This window comes from Heterocephalus glaber, unplaced genomic scaffold, assembly GCF_053883595.1.
Source record: "Heterocephalus glaber isolate CG9 unplaced genomic scaffold, H.glaber_assembly_v1.0 deba00001461, whole genome shotgun sequence".
NCBI lineage: Eukaryota > Metazoa > Chordata > Mammalia > Rodentia > Bathyergidae > Heterocephalus > Heterocephalus glaber.
The window spans coordinates 18,627,167-18,648,384 of record NW_028258308.1 but is presented as its reverse complement, the minus strand read 5'-3'; the positions used below and the strand labels follow the sequence as shown (position 1 = coordinate 18,648,384).

Genomic DNA, 21,218 nt, shown 5'->3' with positions numbered 1-21,218 from the left:
CATGAGTGAATAGTAAATAACCCAACACAAGTTACACTACATATTTTACAAAGTAAAATAGAATCGCAGCAGTCATCCAGTTAATTGCAATTTCAGCTCAAAGAATCAAGGCAAGCTTTTTTTTAATGTCTAATTACAACCATCATGGGCTCATGATGGTCATACTCTGTAATTTTTTTTTTTTTGTACCAGGGATTGAACTCAGGACCTTGTGCTTGCAAAGCAGGTGGTGGAACTACTGAGCTAAATCCTTGGCCCCCTCCATAATTATTTTTAATACACATAAAATATAAGCTGCCTGAAAGATAGAAGATGCCTATGGGTGAGGCTTTATGGGAGAAAATACATAAAAATGGTTAGGGGTGGTAAGAGGAGAATGCATTTAGGGAGAGTGCATTGGAGGAGAAAGGGCTAATGAGAAATTCCTAAAGAAGGGGAACCTGAGGGTCCGACACACTTTAACACGAACCCCCTTTATCTTCCCAGACCTTCAAGTGTGACACAGCTTTGCACAGTGATGTTAGCAAGACGGGACAAAAAAGGGAAGTAGTGCTTGTGTCTCCTTGTAAGATCACGGCCTTGGATCAGAAGGGAGAGTTCTAGGGATTCCTAGTGAATGAGGTAGTCGTAGTGGCACTAACCCAGCAGGACTCTTGAGGCAAAGCGCATTAGAGGTAACTTTGGTAGGAGGGGAGGCCAATATCTGGGCCATGGGCATAATGTAGCTAATGTTAACTATTAGCATATGTCACTTCCTCTTCCCTCCTCCCCACTGTGTGCCAGGGAGGACAGTTATATTAGCAAACACTGTGGTTCTTGGGCTGGAATGCCCTGTTTTTATTCATTGCTGTCAGTTTTCAGCTGCATCTCATTGCCTGTCCTCCTTAACCCTTAGGATTGAAACTACTAGAAAGGCTGACACTTCGAAATCTGCTCTGCCTTTATTTTGTCTCTATCAACAATAGAATTTGGATCATTCACATCTTTCTGGAACAAAAAGCAATACATCTGAGAAACTTCTCACAGGGCCAGGCCTTGAGAAGGCAGGAATGACAAATACCTTCTTTTTTTAGCTCTTGTGGTCTATTCGATCAGCCTAGGTATCTAAGTCAGGTTAGATGTACCTTTGGATATGATAGACCCCAGCCCTTGGTAATTATGCTAAAAGCACGGCAGCCACTTTCTTACTAGGAAGCAAGAGTGAGTAGGTGGAAGTTTTAACTTCCACACCTCCCAAAACACCTGTGTCAGAACACAGAAAAAGTATCCATCAGCCTGCCTTTCCAGCTTTGCCTAGGATACTGGGACTTGATGCCTCCTGATCCATCACAAACCAAGATGATACTGCTTGCTTTTTTCCTGGTTCAGATGTACTCAATTTTCCACTTGAGATTTTAATTAATTTTCTCTTGCTTACAAATGTGAGAGTCAATTCTAAACTGACCTTTTCTCTAAGTCTTGATAAAATGTCAAAGTCACCAACAGATACTTTTTATATCCATGTACCTAAATCTAGTTACTTTTTTTCAAAGTTCCTCATCATTCCTTTCTCGGTCTTACCACCCCTACTTCTCAACCAATATTTATTGCATCAAACATTATTTAACTGTCATTTTACCTTTTTCCCTACTTAAGCATCTTTCAGAGCAAGTTGTCTTTTCATTTCTTTCACAGAGCCCAACAGGTATTAAATACTAGCTTGACAACTGACGTAATGGACTGAAATGTTTATACTCCTCCAAAAATTCCTGTGGTGAAACCCTAACCTCGAAGGTGATGGCATTAGATGGGGCTTTTATGAGGTGATCATATAAAAAAGGTGGCACCCTCATCAATGGCATTAGAGCCCTTTTAAAAGGCACCCTAGAGAGCTCTTTCCACCACGTACAGTTAACAGAAGTCAGAAGACTTTACCAAAACCCAATCATAGTGGCACCTTGATCTCAGACTTCCAGGTTTCAGCACTGTGAGAAATATTTCTGTTGTTTATCAGCCATCCAGTCTATGGTACTTTGTTATGCTGGCCAACTAAGTAACTGATTTTCAATGAATTCTGTCATAACTCTAGGGATCACAATTTCCTAAGGGACTAAAATAGAGCACTTCCTAAGCATGCAACATTCTTGAAATTGTGATTCAAACCTTTTAGCACAACCTCAGAATTCCTAAAAACTGCATTAAAGTGCATAAAACAAGGTGGAATTATAGGAGGATGTTCCATGCTACCACTTTTGAGCCCATGACAAAACAATATGAGGTAAGATAAGGACAGTGTATGAACTGCTTGAGTTTGAAAAACAACTCTCATATTCATTATAGTATCTGATACATAGAAGCTTAGTCACTAATAAATGAGTCATACTAGAAAACATGCATTTATGGTCTTATTTTTTTAATCTATACAGAGTTAACAAAGAGTTCAATAAGAAAGAACGTGCATTGAGTGATCTTTATTGATGATTCTCATTGTTATTTCATTGTCAGATCTTCAGTTAATTGTACAACTATTATAAGTTATTTTCTGTTTGCTGAGGGAATTTAAATGTAAAATAAATACAAAATACATTTGTGGTTTAATGAACACTTGATGAGGCTTTTTTTTTTTTTTCCTGAGGTATTCCTTTTGGTCTGGTTTTATACCAGATCTGCTTTTCTATTTCTCCAGGAATAGTCTATTAAACCACACAATGGATCTGTGAAATTGTAGACCAAGTTCACTGTGTGAACTTGAGTTTTAATTACATTAGACATATTTTTTGATCTCATCATACAATACCAATACAAATGCACCACCCATGCCTCTCAATACATTGGACCAGGCACCTTTGAAGAAAGCCTTGGCTCCTTCATCTTTTGCAATCTTCCTCCAGCAGTCAATTGTCCCCGTGTACATAATATCAGCTGTGGAGACAAACGTGGGTCAGGGCTCCATAAATCTGGAGGAAATAGACTTTTCCTCTGAAAGACACTTGAATGCAGTGTTACTAGTTTTATAAAGTAAGGTCACTTGGCCATTAAGCCCCAGCCCTATGCAACATTCCAGTAGACATTCTCCTCCTCTGCGTAACTTAGGCTGGGTCTCCCATCATTTCTACTCTAACTCAAGATCAATGAAGAACCTGGGCAATTAACCAACCAATTCACATGCTGTCAAACTAAAGCAAGAGTATTACACTTCATGGTTGCCTTTTTTATGGATGAGAGAACTGGGCCTAGTCTCACATTATATTGCCCAAGATTATACAATTACAATTAAGGGCTAAAACTATTAGGTTGAACCACATGAGACTGCTAACATTTGTATTTTGCTTTAAAAATGACAATTTCATATGTTTCAACTATGAAGCAAAAATGTTTCTATCAGAACAGATTGCTCTCACCCAGCTAAAACAGCCTCTCACTAAGCTTGAAACAAGGGAAGCAAGAATTCTTTTTAAATAAACTAGCTGATTACTTCTTTTCCCTTGTTTCTGCACTTGGGCTCTAAGGAAAGGTCTAAGTGTTCTAGTTAGGTTTGCCTTTTAAGTATCTCATTTTTGATATCTTACCTCTTTAATGAAAAAAATATTTTCTCTAAAGGAATAATTGAGACTGTTAGGAGCAATTAGTCTTTCGTCCCTAAGTTCTTACCACATAATTTTGCTAATTAATTTAGGATAATGAAAACAGAGAAGAACTAATAGTGTTCTCTGCGGGCAAAAAATAATTTGAAATCAGTGGAGCCCATGCTTACCCCCTTTCCGTCCAGACTGCATCATCATCCTACGGCGAACAGTGTCAAAGGGGTAGGACACCAGCCCTGCCACCGCCGTCACAGTCTGGGCAATCATCCAGCTCACAATAATGTGCACATTCTTGGGGTCCGGCAACATCCCTGTGGGCAGAGTCAAGAAGCCAAGTGGCCATGAGGTGACTGCTCTCAGCAGCATGGTCAAAAGCAGGTGTTGGGGAGGAGGCTACTGCATCTCCAATCCCATGTTCACCCTTCTGGAAGAACCACGCCTTGTGAGGATTCTTCACAGACAACCCTGAACCCAGCAAAAGTTGGCCACTGCCTTCTGTGGACTCATGGAAGTCAGAGTCCTGCACATTGAAGGTGAAGTTAAACTTGGAGCAACCAAGTTAAACAGGGTAACTGATTCAGCTGTGTCAGGAGGGAGTTAGGCTCCCCTTCTTCCTCTATGATTTACTCAAGGCCAGAGTTTATCTCAGTAGAGGATATGGAGAATCCTTTGGCTAATAATTTATCCCTAACACATCACCTCATTCAGAATCCTCAGTTTAGCCCAGAGACTAGAAAAGAAGATGATTAATCAATGTAAAGTCCTTTGTGAGTTATAGATCCTGTAGGATCCTCTCTCCACACACCCTCCTCCTCCTCCTCCTCCTCCTCCTCCCCGCCCCCCCCCTTGCCCCTGGTTGCCCCTGGTTGCCCCCTCTCTCACCCTTGGCAGTGTCATAGACTCCGAAGTAGGCAGCCCTGTAGATAATGATGCCCTGGACAGAGACGTTGAAACCCTGGTAGAGACCCCTCAGGCCGTCAGATTTGAAGATCTTGGTGATACAGTTGCCTAGACCAGTGAACTCACGCTGGTCTGCACCCTTGCCCACATCGGCAGCCAACCTGGTCCTAGCAAAGTCCAGCGGGTAGACAAAGCAGAGAGACGTGGCCCCAGCTGCCCCACCGGAAGCCAGGTTACCAGCAAAGTACCGCCAGAACTGCTTATGCCGATCCACACCCCCCAGGAAGATCTGCTTGTACTTGTCCTTGAAGGCGAAATTGAGAGCTTGGGTGGGGAAGTAACGGATCACGTTGGCCAGGTTACCCCTCCAGAAGGAGAGAAAGCCCTGCTCCTTGGGGATTCTCACCACGCAATCAATGATCCCTTTGTACTGTTTCTCAGCAGTGATCTGTTTGCTGGCATGCTGGACCTGGGGGAAGATGAAGGGGTGGGTAACAAAGGACAAACAGGATAGAGATGCGAGAAGATGACAGGAGAAAAAGGTTTGCATTTCCTCAATCCCCCTTTTTCACTCCTTCCCCCTCAGGAGAGGCAGGAGAGACCCTCAATTTCCTTTTGAAAAATGTATCAGGAAATCAGACAGTGAAGAAATGTGTGTTGTTACTTGGACAACCAGCCAAAAACTCCAATTTGCCGTAGGGCATTTGAGGAAAAATTTCAACCAAATAAACTGAAAAAGTAATTTAATTGTGTAAAGGTAATCATTTACTCATTTCGTTTTTCCTTCAGGTTCACTGGGAGATAGAAATAAAGATCCCTGCCCCAAAGGGCTCCTGACTTAACAGATATGGTGAGGAGAAAGAGGACAATTCCTCAGTGTCACTCCAGTCTCCTTGCAGGAGATCTCAGGGTAGTAGATATTGTAACAGGAAAGAAAATAAATCCACTGAGCATCAGAGCCTGAAAATTTTCAAGTAGATTACCCAAGTAACTAATTATTAAGGGATCTGTTGCTGTTGTGACCATTTTTTTTTCTGGCTGCTAATTTTGACTCCCAAGTTGGGGTACTCTACATGCCTTTTGGGCAGAGGAAGATAAACAGAATAGACAGGACAATGATTATAAACCCTTCGGAGACCAGGCAGGGAGAAAAAGATTTGAGGACAGGCTGAGTTCAGGGATCTGAGTTAATTCTGAAAATCGTTTCTTAATCTCTCAAAACTTAAGTTTCTTCATCTGTAAAGTGGATGGCACTTTTTATCTTGCAGAGATAATTATAAGGATGAATGAAGTAATGCCTATGTCCGTCACAGGACCGTGCATGGGGACACAGTAATAATGATTAATTTTTTTTAACTGTAAAAGGTAAGTGCGGATAAGAAGGTGCCAGGGACATTGAAAATCAAAAGGTGAGGCTGGTCCAGGAGGCCTGGAGTGGAGCTCCAGTTCTGTCCCAGGCTCAGGAGCTGGCCTGCTCCAAAGTGACTCCGGGTGGGGTTTCCATATATAGACACCCGAACGCTGGGCGCCACCCGACACCAGGAATCTGCTACTGACGCTGGATCTGGCTACGCAGAGGGCACCTTCCCCTTCGCGCAGACAAGACGCCCGGGCCTGGGGCCTAGCACGGATTTGTTGCGGTGCCCGCGCCCCGCGACGCAGAGACGCAGAGGCTTCCGCTGACACCCGGCGCCCCGGGCCCGCACCCCGCCCGCTGCGCCCGCGCCCGCGCCCGCGCAGGCTCGCCGTCCTCACCTGCAGGAGCAGCTTGACTCTCTCTATGGGGGCGACCGCAGTCTTGGAGACGGCGGCGGCGATGCCACCTGCCAGGAAGTCCTTTAGGAAGCTTAAAGCCTGGTCGCTCATGATGACAGCCGGGCGCACACAGCCTGCAAGGAGCCGCGCTCTCGCTCTAGCCTACGCCCCGGCCAGGAACCCGCACCCCGTCTTCGACCCTGCGCGACGCGAAGGAGCCGCTCGCTTCGCCCGCAGCCCTCCTTATATCCCCCGTCCAGGGTCTCGCGAGAGGAGCAGAGCCCCCGGGCCGGCACGCGCGGTGCGCATTGGCTGGGCAGGTGCTTGGACACCCCTTCTGCGTCCCCTCCTTTGCAGAGGGCATTGGGGGCGAAGGCGCTTCCGGGAGGTAGGGGTGAGTTGGGGGCTGTACCTTCAGCTTGGGACATTTAAAGGGCAAATTCATGTTATCTGTCCTAGCGTCCAGAGGGAACACCATGTCACTGCAGCATGTGGGCCGCTGTATTTATAGCACGGAGGACTTAGCCTGGGGACAGACCCGGGACCGCTGCCTGGAGCAGGGTTTGTTTTAACCTCGGGCCTGCACTGTGCGACCCGCTCCTGCCCAAGGGATTTCGTTTTCCTTATAACGGCGTCCTATACCAGAGTTCACTGCCTGGATTTGGGTCTCTTAGCTGTGCGCTCTCGCAAACAAATTACGATCTTTCTAAATAGGTACAGAGGTCACTTGATGCTGTGATTGCTTCATATAATCTGGCAACCTCTTCTTCCCAGTTCTTTTCATTCAATCATTTAATCATTCATTCTGCTGGGCACTCAGTGCCACCAGAAAGGCCAGATGCAGGGGGCTCTGTGTGTGAGCGCGCACGCGCGTGTGTGTGTTTCGCTTTTCTCTTAGGTCAGCGGGTCACAATGTGTGCAATACTACGCTCCTTACATTTCAGAGCTCGGGAGACTCTGCCTCTGTAAGCCCCTGCAGGGCTTAAGGTACCACTCTGCTCTTGCAATCTCAGTACACACTCTGGGCACAGTGTTCTGTCAGCTGACCTCTTGAGGGTCAAAGCTGTCAGGCTTCCCGAGAAGGTCGAATCCTCGGCTTTGTCTCTTTGAGTAGGCAACTGAGGTTGAGTAGACCTATGTAGTTTGTAGTCCCAGGAAATTGATCGCAATTAATTTTAAAAAATATATTAATGTTATTACTATTAATGTATTACCTCTTTTTTTAAAAAGGCAATTCAAATAACCATACAGTTTTTCAAATACTACTGTTTCCTTCCCCTGGAATGATTGCAATTCGTTTCTAACTCTAAACTCTACCCATTTCTCTTCCCATATTTGCTAGTGTTCAATTGTACATTTGACAAAGTTCATTCATTTTTTTCCTCAAGTCTCATGCATTTTTTATGCTTGTTGGCAATGCAGGTATCATGGTAGGTGTTTATTGAGCTGCAGCTGGGTGTCAGGGCATAAAGACTTAGGTAGAGTAGAGGTCATGAGTTGAACTCCAGGACCATGGGGAGGATGCGTTCATGCCAGGCTGGGGCCAGCTGGAGTTGGGAAATCAAGGTGAGCAGTACAAAGGCTGAGAACTATTACAAAATTGCTATAGGTCAGAGCAGACAAAAGAATAGTCAAACTGAAATCACATATATTCATTCAACAAACACTTGTTGAACATTTAGCGTGTACCAGGAACTAAGTCTGGTTCTGTGGATTCAACAAAAAGGAAACCTGGCTCATCTCCAGTGACCTTACATTCAGTATATTTGTCCCTTGTTGAGCTTTATCCATTGCAGCTTCACATATAGATTTCAACGGATCAAAAAATCCACATGGTAAGCATTTTCAGTTATAATAGTGTACTGTATTCCACCCTGTTAATATTGAGAAGTTACCTAAACCAATTTCCCTTTAACTGTACATTAGAATTGTTTCTTATTTTTTGTGAAAAGTAATGCAGCTATATGAACTTTATTTTCCTCTTTTCTTCTTTTTGTATATTCCTAAAATTGCATGGCTAGATTGAAGATTTCTGAAGTTTTGTAGCTCCTGCCACTTACAGACAAATTGATCTTCAGAAATACGGACTCACCAGGAGTGTAGACAGGCCCTTGTTTGTCACAGTCCTTCCTCCAACAGTGATTTTTTAAAAAAAGATCTTTGAGTTATTTGTGCCATTTGTGCAAGCTTGTCCTTTTGTGTAAACTTTTAACCTTCCTTGACCACTATGGCATGAAAGCAGAGTATTAATCTGTGTTAAAACAGCATTCTGTGTTTGGGGCAGTAAGTATGCATTGAGCCTTTTAAAAATGTTGTTGTTTTCCTTTTGATCTTTATTATATTGTTCTATTGGTGTTATTTATTTAGATATGAACATGCAGATATAAAGATATACTTCATGTTCTGATGTTATTGTATTTCTCTTATTGATATATTAGTCTATTTGCCTTTATAGATACATTAGTCTATTTTCTTCCACTTTGGGAAGAAAAATACTTTTGGTTATTGTCTTAGTTACTTTTCTTGTTGCTGAGACAAAATACTGACACTCAAAGTTACAGGAGGAAAGGTTTATTTATCACACAGTTTGTAGAGGTTTCAGTCTATAATCTGCTGGCTCCAAGGCAAGGTGGCACATGGCAGATAGGCATTGCAGAGAAGAAACAGTATGGTGGGGAGAAGGTGGCCAAGGAATCAAGGAAACCACAGCTCTTTCTGTCCCTTATATTTTATTTTATTTTATCTTATCACTAAAGGCAGGTAGCATTCACACCCTTAATCCTAGCACCCTTGATCCTAGCATTGCACCATGAACCAACCCCAGTGTCACACACTCTAGATCCAGCCACCTCTGAAAAGCCCCACCTCTGACCACATGAGGCTTTCAGGGGACACCTAGACACAAACCATAACAGTTATTTTAAAAAATATTTAACACTATATTAGATATGGTAAAGAGATGTCTCCATACCATTCTCAGGTATCTCCTCTAATTCTTAAGTAATTATTTTGTTCTACTCATTACTTGTCTTATATTACTAACTCTAATTTATCATATATCAAGTTTTTATAATAGTCTTAATTAATGAATCTCTATGCTATGACATATTGATCATCATTCTTTAAAAAATTGATGTGATTGTACAACCATTTAAAAATAAAGTTTTTGCATGTATGTCTGGATTTATTTTTACTGTCAAGTTGTTCAAGTATTTAAACACCACCAGAAGATTTTTTCAGATAAATTAAATTGAATATTAATTGAATTACCGTATTAATTTTGGAAGCAGTGTCATCTTTGTTATATTTAATTTTATCAATTAGAATTTTTGATATTTTCTGAGTAGAACATATAGATTTCTTCCTGACTTCTTGCCAATGTCCTGGTATGTAGAGAAAGGGGTTTGAGCTGGAATACTTGAGGTTTTCCATAGAATCTCATGTACTTTTCTTCCTTTCCATGGACTTTCTCAGAAAAGAGAGGCCTCAGATGCCCTCAGGAGCATGAGAGGCTGTGATCACAAGATGCAGGTATCACTTACACAGGCTGGGGAGAGAATGGTGCGGCAGAACATGTGTCTCCCTGTCCAGCCCAGTACTCAGTGGCTCTCTGCCAGAGTGAGAACGAACAAGGCCTTGTGGAGCTGAGAGGAAACTGGGCTTTCAAATATACCATGCATCCCCAGTACAACAACAACAACAACAACAACAAAAATATATCATGATATCCTGGATGCCAGGGGAACAGGGCTCTGGAGAAATAAAAATAGGTGTTTGAGCTTGTCTTTGGGAGTTTCAGTGGAAGCTTTCCTGGAATTATTCTTGTCTGTCCAACTGGGACTAGGGAATGGGAGCTGCTAAAGAGTAAAGGGCACAAGAATCACAGAACACTTAAGGACTTGCTGATGCTGGTGATGTGTGCAGGTGCACGTCTAACACTGTTAGGAATTGGAATGCAATGCATGGTACATTCCAGCATTAAGCAAAGACGGTCAAAATTTATTGATTGTATAAGACGACATATGATTTGTTGACTGTCAATGGAAAGTATTTAGTAGACTCATTTACATTGATGCATTGCTCTGGAAAAGCAAAACAAATATTTTATGACAATTCTTGTTTGGGTTCACTTAATGAATTAGAACAATACCTCAATTAACAAATTCTTTATAATCAATGGCTTTATATAAAGTATTTATGAACAGAAACACACAATACACATACCTTCAGCAATTAGGAATATTCATGCAATCTGCTTCAACCACCATCAGCCAAGCCCAAGCTAAATTATGAAACTACAACTTGTCTTTTTTTTAACTCCAGTTATTTCTTCTAGAAAATTTTGTTAGTGGTCGATTCCCTTGGGTATTCATTTTCTTCTTACTCTTCTCCAGAATTGAAATGATCTAAACTATTTACAACTAACTAATTTGTTCATTTTTTTTTTCATTTTCATCTTCCTACACGGATTATTGAGTGCCTATTCTAGACTCCAAAGGCTCTGTAGGGTGCTGGTGACACAGAGCTCAGAAAAGTAAGTAGCTGCCTGGAGAAGCACACCTGCCAGGAGCAGAGGTGCTTGCTTGTGCTGTCAGCAAAGCTCTCCCGCTGCCGTGTGAGCAGCGTCCACACAGAGGGTCTGGATATACTTCAGGGTGGATGCCTTTAATATAATTCCTCAGTCAGAACTTGTATTTTTTTAAACACTTGATAAATGTGTATAAAACAAAATGTCTTAGAAGGATTTGGGGGCTTAGTCTTTAAAGGAAGAGATGAGTGTGGGGTAGTGGCTGGGAAACCCGTTATCATAGAAAAGACTGCTGAATGGATTCCTTTTCAAAGGCTCTCTGCTTCCTGGGGAAGTCGGATCAGGCTGGCCATTGGGTGCTGGGGTTTGGGAAGCCTAGGTGTTCTCCAGCTCATGCAGCTGATCCCTGATAACACAGGCAGACTCTGCACTTCCTTAAGATGTTTCACAACTCCCCTTCTCTCATTTCTGATATTAGCACCCCTTTACTTTAAGACTTCACCATGCATATTTCATATTTTATGGCACAGTTAAGCTCATTTTTGCATGTGTAATAATGTCTTCTGTCCATAACCATCTGCCTTCCCTATTGGCATCTTCTGGTTTCGCTGACATGTAGCCTTTGTGAATGAAGCCATCACTCACTTGGAATTGGCTTAATTGATTTTCTGAGTATATTTTAAACTGGCCTCCCTTGTGTTTCATGCTTCATACATCCTATCACTCAAACTAAGAAACACTCTATTCCTGTTATTATTAAAGCCAAAATTTAATAAATGTTATAAGAGAAACCATTTTTAATTATGCATACTATCGAAGAGCAAAGCCTTGCTATTCTAATGTTGAGAGTTTTTAATATCCTCATTTGCTTCCTTTTGCCTCAGACCACTTTACTCATACAGTCAGCTAGAAATTCTGTGCCACTGCCACAGGGAAAAAACACTCAGAAAGCAAAGGAAGTAGTTTATTCTTAGGATTATTATTTCCAAAAGATTTTAAAAATTTCAAGTCTAAACAGTATAGCAGAATACCAAAGGGAAACCAAAGCTTCCTGCCCACTCTCCCTTCCAGTGTTTACATAAAGTTTCTCAAATCTGGAGAGAAGGGAAGAAGATGAGAGAAAAAGCAAAAAAGATGTTGGTCTGGATCCCTGAGAAATGAGGACCCATATTGTACCTCAGCCCGCAGAGGCAGCACCATGCCTGGGAAGAATTGGCTGGGTGGTGTTTTAGTACACAGATCAGAGCCCAGAGTTAATCCAGCAAGGGTAAGAGAGCAGGAGAGCAAATCCCAGGCACCAGCAGTTTAGCCTGCTTGGTGTGAAGGACCTTGGATGCCGCAGTGTGTTTTTGGGAGCACCAGAGTAACCCTTGTTATCCAAGGACAGGAAAGTTCCCAGGCAGCAACCAGACCTGAAAAGCCCCATGGCTGGAAGGAAGGAAAGTGTCAGAAGTGACCATAATGGAGCCATGACTGAAGACCAGAATGACTCAAGTAAAGACCTGGCAGCTGTCACCAGTGTAAACAGACCACATGCTCCTCCCTTTCCCGTCCTCAGCATGAAGAAATCCCTGGAATTTAGATGCCATACATTGAAAAGCACAAAGGAAAAGGAGATACAAATTGCTTCTGCCACTTGGCAGGATGAAGTATGTAATAGAAATAAAGTTCTCATGCACAACTGAACTTGTAGACTCATATTTGTTTCGGTCATTGCATCTTTTTTATTTGTAAAAGACAACATCATAAGGTCATATCAGAATTTTTAAAACTCTATGCTGTTCCTCATTCCATAAAACATTAAATTTCCTTAAAGAAGGAAATTCAGATTTAACTGAGAGAGTTTTCAAAGGGACTTCAGGGTATTTTTCTTTATAATTTCTCTGAAATTACAATTTACTTACATTTCTAGTAAACTATAGGTATAACTACAAGTGACTCTTTTAGTGTATAAACTCCATGCTACCTTAAACATAATGGTTGTTCAATAAATGTTTGTTGAATGAATAGAGAAATACTGTACTTCAATTTCTAGTGCAATGGTTTTCAAATTTTTCTAATAATGGCACACCTGGAACTCATCATAATTTTTTTCCAGCACCATGAAATGTAGGTATATGGACTTTCTTCATGTAAACTAAGAGTAAGCAGAAGTATAGTTTTGTATACTCTGTACCTGCCACATAAAATCATAGGTACTTTAATAGTAGACTAATTAATTTCTCTTTGCAGGTCTTCCAATTTTTCCTTTATGTCTTGTAAGGCTTTGTCTAGATTAGAAGGCATGCAAGATGTGAATTGTTATGTATTTTTGATGAATTTAATTTTTATCATTAAGTTGTGGCCCTGTTTTGAAATACCTATAGCAGTGCCTTTTTTGCCTTAAATTTCTTTCTCCCAAGAATTAACAGAGCAATATCTGCTTCCCTTTGGCTGGCACATGCCTCGTTGGTCTTTCCATCCCTTTAATTTCAACACTGTGTGCTTCAGGTATGTCCTCTGTGAACCATTATATTTTCCCTTCTTATATTTTCCTGTTCTTTTAAATAGAGAGTTTGGGTCTATTTCCATTTGTCATAGCCATTCATAAATTTTAAGTTTTATTTTGAAATAATCATGGATTCAAAGGAAGTGGACACATACTTTTGAGTTCTATTTTCCTGCCATCTCACATTTTTGACTTGTCCTCCTTCTGGACAAGTGAATTTTGGACAAGTGACTTTTCCTCCTGAAAAGTGGTAATTTTAACTTTTTAGTATGACTAACCTATGTCAACTACCATGATATTTCTGAGTCATATATCAAAGAGCTATAATTCTGTACTTATTTTAGTTGGCTTCCACTTTGCAGGATTCCAAGGGTTCCAGTTTTATCTCCTTGGTCTTCTAAGAACTGAGTGTCTCAGAACCATGATGACATTTTACAAATTGCTGCAGAAAACATTAAAGCCAAATTAATAAGAAATTGCCCCAACTGTCAAATACTTGCTGGCCATGAAGTTCAGGTGGGAAATTGTTTGAATGTCATTATTCATTTTGGCCACTAGAGGGAGACCACCCATAACTGTTCTCAAAACAGTGTAGTTTTCTAATTTTATTACAAGCCTGTCAAAAGTAAATAATTCAGGAAGACAAACCTTTCCCTACATTTAATACAAGTGCAGTTTCAAAATAGTGAGCAAAAGAATTAAGTCAAAGTAGAAATTGTCACATGGGAGAAAAGTGCAAGACTTAAATTGAAACTGCTCCAAGCAATGTATTTTAAATGTGAAGATATAAATAGGTAAGTGAAAAGATAGACAAAGACATGTGACAAAGAAAGGATAGAGAAATCCATTTCACAAAGGGCACAATAATCCTATATGATTATGTTTCTAAATACAAAGTTTCAAATACTTAAAAACTGATACAAAGGAGAAATTGACAAATCCAAAAATTAGAAATATAAGTGTCTCTGTTAGTTTCCTAGGTTTAAGTAATAAAACGCCACAAACTAGATGGCTCCACACAACAGAAAATTATTTTCTCACAGTTCTGGAGGTCAGAACTCCAATATCAAGGTGCCAGCAGGCCCACGTCTCTCTGAAAACTCTAGGGGAGAGCTCTTCCTTGCTCTTCCTAGCTTCTGGTGGCTTCCAGCAATCCATGCAGTTCTTCAGCTTGAAGATGAGATATCTCCATCTCTGTTTTCATTGTCATATGGTGGCTTCCAGCAATCCATGCAGTTCTTCAGCTTGAAGATGAGATATCTCCATCTCTGTTTTCATTGTCATATGGTGTTTTTCTCCTGTGTCTTTTTGTCTCTGTGTGTTTATATAGTGTCCTTCTCTTTGTGTGCCTATGTTCAAATTTCCCTCATTGTGCAAGAACACACTGGTCATTGGATGAAGGCCCACCCTAATCCAGTATGACTTCATTTTATCTCAACAAAGTCTGTAAAGACTCTATTTCCAAATTAGGTCACTTTCCCAGGTACTAGGAATTAAGATTTGGACATATCTGTTTGGAGAATGTAGCTTTACCCACAACAATCTATCTTGCAGTGATGGACAGAACAAATAGGAAATCAGGAAGGACATAGAAGACTCAGAAACACTCGTGACTCGACTGAATTGATGTTTATGGAGCACTCCATCTGATAATAGCAAAAACACATTCTCTTCAAGTGTATGCAGAATACTTACCAAAATAGACTATTGTCTAGGAAATTTGTAGCACTACACTGATATTAGAAAAAAAAGGCTTCAAATCAATGCTGCCAGTGTTCACCTTAATAAGTAAACTAGAAGGATGTTAAACTCAAAGTGAGTAGAAGAAAGGAGATAACAGAGATCAAAGTGGAAATGAATAAAATGGAAAACAGATCAATAGAGAAAATACATAAACCAAAAGCTGTTCTTTGAAATTAGTAAAACTGATAAACCTTTAGTCAGGCTGATCATAATATGATCACTTCCCGTATCTACTTTGGTCCCTCAATCTTCAACACCCCTTTATTATATCTGATTACCCTGGCCTGTCTTCAGCAAGAATCTTGTTAAATTGATTTAGCCTGAATTCCCCTTACTTCTGATATTTCCTTTTAGTAATTCTCCATCTACTTCTCCCACTGGACTCCTGGAGTTGAAATTCCCACTTGTATATCCTGTACTCAGATTTAAATCCAATCTCTCCCAATCTCTTTCTTCTATTACAGAATCCTATCCCATGGAAAGTGATCATATATCAAGGTGGGGGAAAGTTCTTACTAGAATTTGATTTTACAAGGAAGTGTGAATGGGCAAAGGAGAAGCCTTATGACCCAGACTAAGCTTTAAGACCTTTGTCAGCAGGGTATGGATTAGATCAGAGATTCTTGTCATGGGAGCTGCATCAGGAGCTGTAAACCTTTCAGACTTTGGAGTTCTGGTGATACAGAGTAACCATCATCAATTTATTTACATATGAAGCCCAGCAAACAACAACAAAGCAACAACAACAAACTGTCCTACAACTGAATAGAGCAACATTAGTCATTGCTAACTGCCAAGCATTTTTCAGAAAAAAAGCCTTCTTGAAATAAAAATTACTTTCTGATTTATTTTGTGTGATGAAAAACAGGATTATCCTCCTTAACTTTTAAAAGAAGATATGCACTTTAAAAATAAAACTATGTCTGAATTGTTGATCCAATAATTACCCATGAAAAGATGGGAGCGTAGGGTTATTTTGTCATAAAGCAGTTATTTAAAGCAATAATCTTGAGGTAAAGGAAATACTAATGGGTGATTAAACCAGAAGTTTGATTTTCATGCTATGAAACAAAATTCTGGCTACAATTTAAATCACATCCTTATATATTAGGATTAGAATATATAATCTAATCTCAAGCATAATAGAAGTACTTGCTTGAGGCATTTTTAATATTCCATAATATTCAAATTCATACTATGTATAAATACCACAAGTCTTGATTAAGGAAGAAGGAGGTTAAGTGGAATGGGGAACACAGTGATTAACTCTGAGGGCTACAAGGTTACTGGAGTCTGTGCCTGACTTGGGGAAAATCACATGGCATGGAGAGCCAGGACTCATCTCTGTAATCTCCTGTGGATGTCTTCAGGAGATACTCAGAGAACTGAGAAATCAGACTTAGCTTTAATGCCAGGAAAGATTACCAGCTTTCCTGGGTAGGGTAGGGGAATGGTTGGAAATGGGGTGAGGATTTGCTAATCAAATGATTATTTGTTAAAAAAGCAACCAACAAAAAGTCAAGAGCCACTCACCTTGAAGGAGTTAGTGTATCTTACTTGGCACTGTGGACTATTTCTGACACTCCAAAAGGGCCCAGGCTAAAGCTTTCTGGAGGTAGCTGGACTCTGAAGATGTATAAACAGAAATTCTTATATATTCTATTTTCATGGAATCCCTCTTATATCCTTTCTCTTCTCTGTATTGATGCTATCATTTGTCAACTCCCACCCATTGTATCAACAACCCTCGGCTCTTTTCCTGACTTCTGGCATGGCCCTTTGTTAGGCCAGGGACTTCCATGCAGCAAAAACAATTTTTCTATACTACCTATCTGATTCCAGGCTTTCCATGGTATTCCCCAAGCTTGCAAAGTAAAGGGCAGTTCCTTACTTTTCTCCTTTCCACTGGTGATGCCCAAGGCTATTTCCACCAGAGCCGTTCCCCTCTCTAAAGTCTCTTACCACATCCCTGTGTGTCTTCTACCCCAGCCTTCTGCCTTCACCTGCAATACCCTAAATACAACACACATCCTTTACCTTCTTCTTTAACTGCTTCCTCTGCCTCATGTAGCTTCTATCCAACTCCTTACCTTTGCTGGGAAATGTTCTGACAGTCACTCTCACTCCACAGTCTTTACACTGCTTTGAGCGGCTGTGCTCTGTGTCTTTGTAGCTCCCCATACTCCCTGGTCTCAGTGCACTCATGCTATCTGTAGCTGTCCCCAGCTAGAGCTCGCTGCCTGTTAATGGAGACCATGCCTTGATCAACTTTGGATCCACACTGTTTGGCATGGATTTTAGTTCTCAATATTAAACTTATTAAGTAAACGGGATTCAGAGGGAGGGGAGACTTAAAAAAAGTGGTAAGGCAACATAACATATTATGGAAATAAACCTCAATACCATCAACAGTTGGTATTTCCAACCTTTCTTCTTTTCTTATCTCATTTTTGGTTTTGTGGACTCTGCTTCTTATAGAGATGTGCTCATAGTATTGTTTAAATTTCTAGACAACTACTGACAACTCCTGGCACAGAGCCTTCTGACTAGTACAAGTCATCCAGTCTGCACAGGGTTGCAGCCCAGGAGGGAGGAGGGCTGTATGTTTGGGAGGACTCTGCAGAATAACTCAGCTGGAAGGTAAGGAACAGAGAGATTAGGAATGTTTTCCTGCTGTCTTTCTTTTTACTTCTACATCTGATTTCTACACAAAATTCAATTTTGCCATACAAGTAACAGGATTATGACCTATTTTTATTTTTTTAATTTAAATCACCAATTTTCTTCCACATAAAAAGTTGTAAATTGCCAAATCACATTTTAAAAATCTGAAACATTACCCAGGCTAAAAAGGATAAAAGCTTGGGGAAGAGATCTGGTCTCTGTTTATTGGAATATAACTATGCTCTTCTATTAGTAAACCAAACATGTCTCTTCTCCCTCTTTTCCTTTTTAAAATAGTCTCAATTTCTCATAGGCTGAAACTCCAAGACAAGGTTCTGATAACCCGAAGAATTCTATGCTGCAGTTTAGGAACCATGTTTCTCAGGTTTAACCTTTTAGTAGAAAGCAGGTACACCGATGAGAGCCACACAAGTTCATGCACACTTCAAAGGGAAAACAAAACAAAGCAAAACAGGCAGACACCTTTCCTGTGCTGGAATTCATAGGGTGCAATATCTTCTACAGCTGGCTTTAATTTTAGACAAGGATGTAGATATAATTTACTGATTATTTCCTCTCTGCCTCCACATTGATAACCCAAATAATAAAATGCTAAGGACCAAAATAGGTATCTTCTATTAGCTAAAGGAAAAGCCAATGAAAATCTGCATATTAGATATCTGTAGTGGAATATATTTCACATTTTAGCCAGTCCATTGTACCTTTTATTGAAAACGGGTTCCTGGGTGTCAGACCAGGGGACAACTCAGAAGATAAAAGAGTAATACTCAAGACAGAATTTAAAGAAATTCTTAACAAACCAGGTTTTCATATGAAAGATGTGGAGTTTGAAAAGCTTCGATAATGGTAACTTTCATCTTAATTTTAAAAAAAATTTATATTAGATATGCGAAATACATCTTAATACCTTGGTTTTCCTGAGCTTTGAGTGTGTATCGCCTAGGGGAAACCCAGGTAGGTAATAATAGGAAGAGTCCAGGGACAGGGCATTCCCTAACTTCTGCACTCACCCCTTGCTCCCTTCTGCTTTCTTTCTTTTTAAAATTATAAAAGATTTTTTTTTAAATTTTTGAGGCAGGTCTCATTATGTAGATAAGGCTGGTCTTGAACTCACTGTGTAGTCAAGTGGCCTTGAATTTGCAATGATACTCTTGCCTAAGCCTCCCAAGTGCTGGGATCACAGGCATGAACCACCACACTCTGCCCATCTCCTTTCTGATCCCAGTACCTCAAATGGTGTCTGCCATGCGGTAGCCACACAGTAAACATTTGTGGTTTGAGACTGAGTCCTAGCCCTATTTTATAATCACTCCTCAGCTGTGTACCTTGGACTAGACTCTACTTTTAGTTTTGGTGAGCTCTAATTCAGTTTCAATGCAGTTACCATGAAAGCAATTAGTTGAAAGCCTATTAATTACACATACTTTACTAGGCTCTTTATGTAAAATGACATTTACTCCGTAAGAACCTCTGCAGTAAATATGATTTCCTTCATCTTGTAGATAAAGGAACTGAGACTCAGAGAGCTGTAAGTAGAACTTACAGATCATAGAGTTAGGATGCAGACTCAGAGCCTACTTCATGTCCAACTCCAGAGCCTGCATTACTGAACTGCAATGTTTATGCTGCTTCATAGTTTACTTGCTTTCTTGTCTTGACCTTAAGCTAAAAATGTCCCACACATGTTGGATATCAGGAAAGGTAGATGGAACCAACTAATAAATCAAAGTTTTATTGATTATTCTCTAAGAGAAAAGTATGAGCAGTTGATGTATTTCTCGACAATTGTGTATGTATAAAGGTATATATCATGTGGATATGGCCATAATTTATTTTTCCAAATCTTAAATCAGTGACTGAGTATATTGCTCAGTGGTAGAATATGTGCTTGGCATGTTCAGGGCCTTGGGCTCCATACCCAGCACCACAAACAAACAAACCAACAGGACTCATGGCCTGACAAAGTATTATTGACTTTTAACATGAAAATGGGCACATCTATTATGTATGTGCCTCTCTACACACACACACAATTAAAATACCTCCCAGTGTATATCATTGCTAAATGTTTGGTGTAAGTTCTGAAAATGTCTGAGGCTGAAGCTCCGCAGAAAAAGTACTGTAATGAATAGTGTTTTCTGGTGTGGACCAGGAGTGAAGTTCGTGGCCTACATGTCTCATATTTGCCATCTCTAAATAATGTACTTGTGGTAAAACATGGAAATTAAATCACATGCTTCATTTTACTGATGCAGGTATGTTGAAAACTGAAGAGATGCTCTCAAAAGAAATGTAACTCTTTAAAAAATTGAGGATTGAAAATCACAAAAATTCATTCAAAAAGTCCAAGTTTCAGACAAAAACTAAACAGATAAATAAAACCACCCTTGCTTATTCTTTAACATTATAAAGTATGTGTATATCATAAAAGGGACTATTCTTAACAACAATGAAAAAAACCCACTACCAAGTGAACACTGAAAAGAAAATTTCTTGGGTGAGTCAGGGACAGACAGATTGAATTCCTCCTCCATTCCCACAAGGTCCACTTTTGCTGACCTTTTTGTGGAGCCTCATCATTTCTTTCTGCTATCACCCAGCTCTCAAGTAATGCTGCCCTAGTGGACCTGCCTATGAGTCCTTGAGACACAGTTGACACAAATCTGGCTGTTTAAAAAGACCCAGAGGGCTACCCACTCAGGAACCCTCCTGCCCCTCAGGAGCTTTTCTATCAATAAATATTTTCCTACTTTTTTTTTGGTACCAGGGATCGAACTTGGGACCTTGCACTTGCAAGGCAGGCGCCGGAACCACTGAGCTAAATCCCCGGCCCCCTTCCTACTTTTAACTTCCATCGTTCCTAGGACTCATTCTTTGATTTCTAGAGAACAAGAACTCAGAGTATCATATAGTTAACAGGTTGGGAGATATAACATTTCATATTTCATATTTCCCATGACATTATTGGAGGTCCCACTGAGATATTAATTAATAGGAGGTAAGAATTTACTTTTATTGATTGCTAAATTATTTTAAGTAACCAAAATTGTCATTCTTGTTTGTCACTGCTTGTGCCTCTTGTAAATGCTTTGTACTTTGAGTTCTTATACATTGTCATTTTGTTAAAATGATGATGTTTCTTTAAAAGGATATTTTACTTTTGTAGACAAGATTTTATGTTTCTGTTCTACATTGATTGCTTGATTGACTTGTTAGACATTGCTGAGGAAAAGTAATATTAGATTGTCCTCTAACAGCCTTTACCAATAATTAGTAGTAAATTAGAAAATGTAGTAAAAATAGGTCTCTCTGTAAAATCTAGTTTATTGTTGAAAAATATACAAGCCTATTGATAAAATGCAGGACCCCAGCTGTCAATTAATTAATAAGGCACTAGGCTGGCAGACAGTCTTAAGACTTGGGGGACAGGTTTCACTGAGCACTCTAGCCCAATCCTTCCCTATACTCTAGAGAGAATTTTGAGCCAGCTCTGCCTCCGTTTCCTTTCTGATCTGATCTTCCACTGGTGGGGAGGCAGTCTTAGCTCTTGAGATTC

The 21,218-nt window shown here is 40.2% G+C and overlaps 1 protein-coding gene across 1 annotated transcript; it reads right to left on the bottom strand.

Annotated features, from left to right (window-relative positions):
- Positions 1–2,375: 2,375 nt before the first annotated feature.
- Slc25a4 (solute carrier family 25 member 4) lies at positions 2,376–12,419 on the bottom strand. Its single transcript, XM_004853012.3, has 4 exons — positions 6,219–12,419; positions 4,446–4,932; positions 3,734–3,874; positions 2,376–2,901 (listed from the first exon to the last, which is right to left on the bottom strand). The coding sequence occupies exons 1-4, from the start codon at positions 6,327–6,329 to the stop codon at positions 2,744–2,746; spliced, it is 897 nt and encodes a 298-aa protein (XP_004853069.1). The 5' UTR covers positions 6,330–12,419; the 3' UTR covers positions 2,376–2,743.
- Between the last annotated feature and the right edge of the window lie 8,799 nt (positions 12,420–21,218).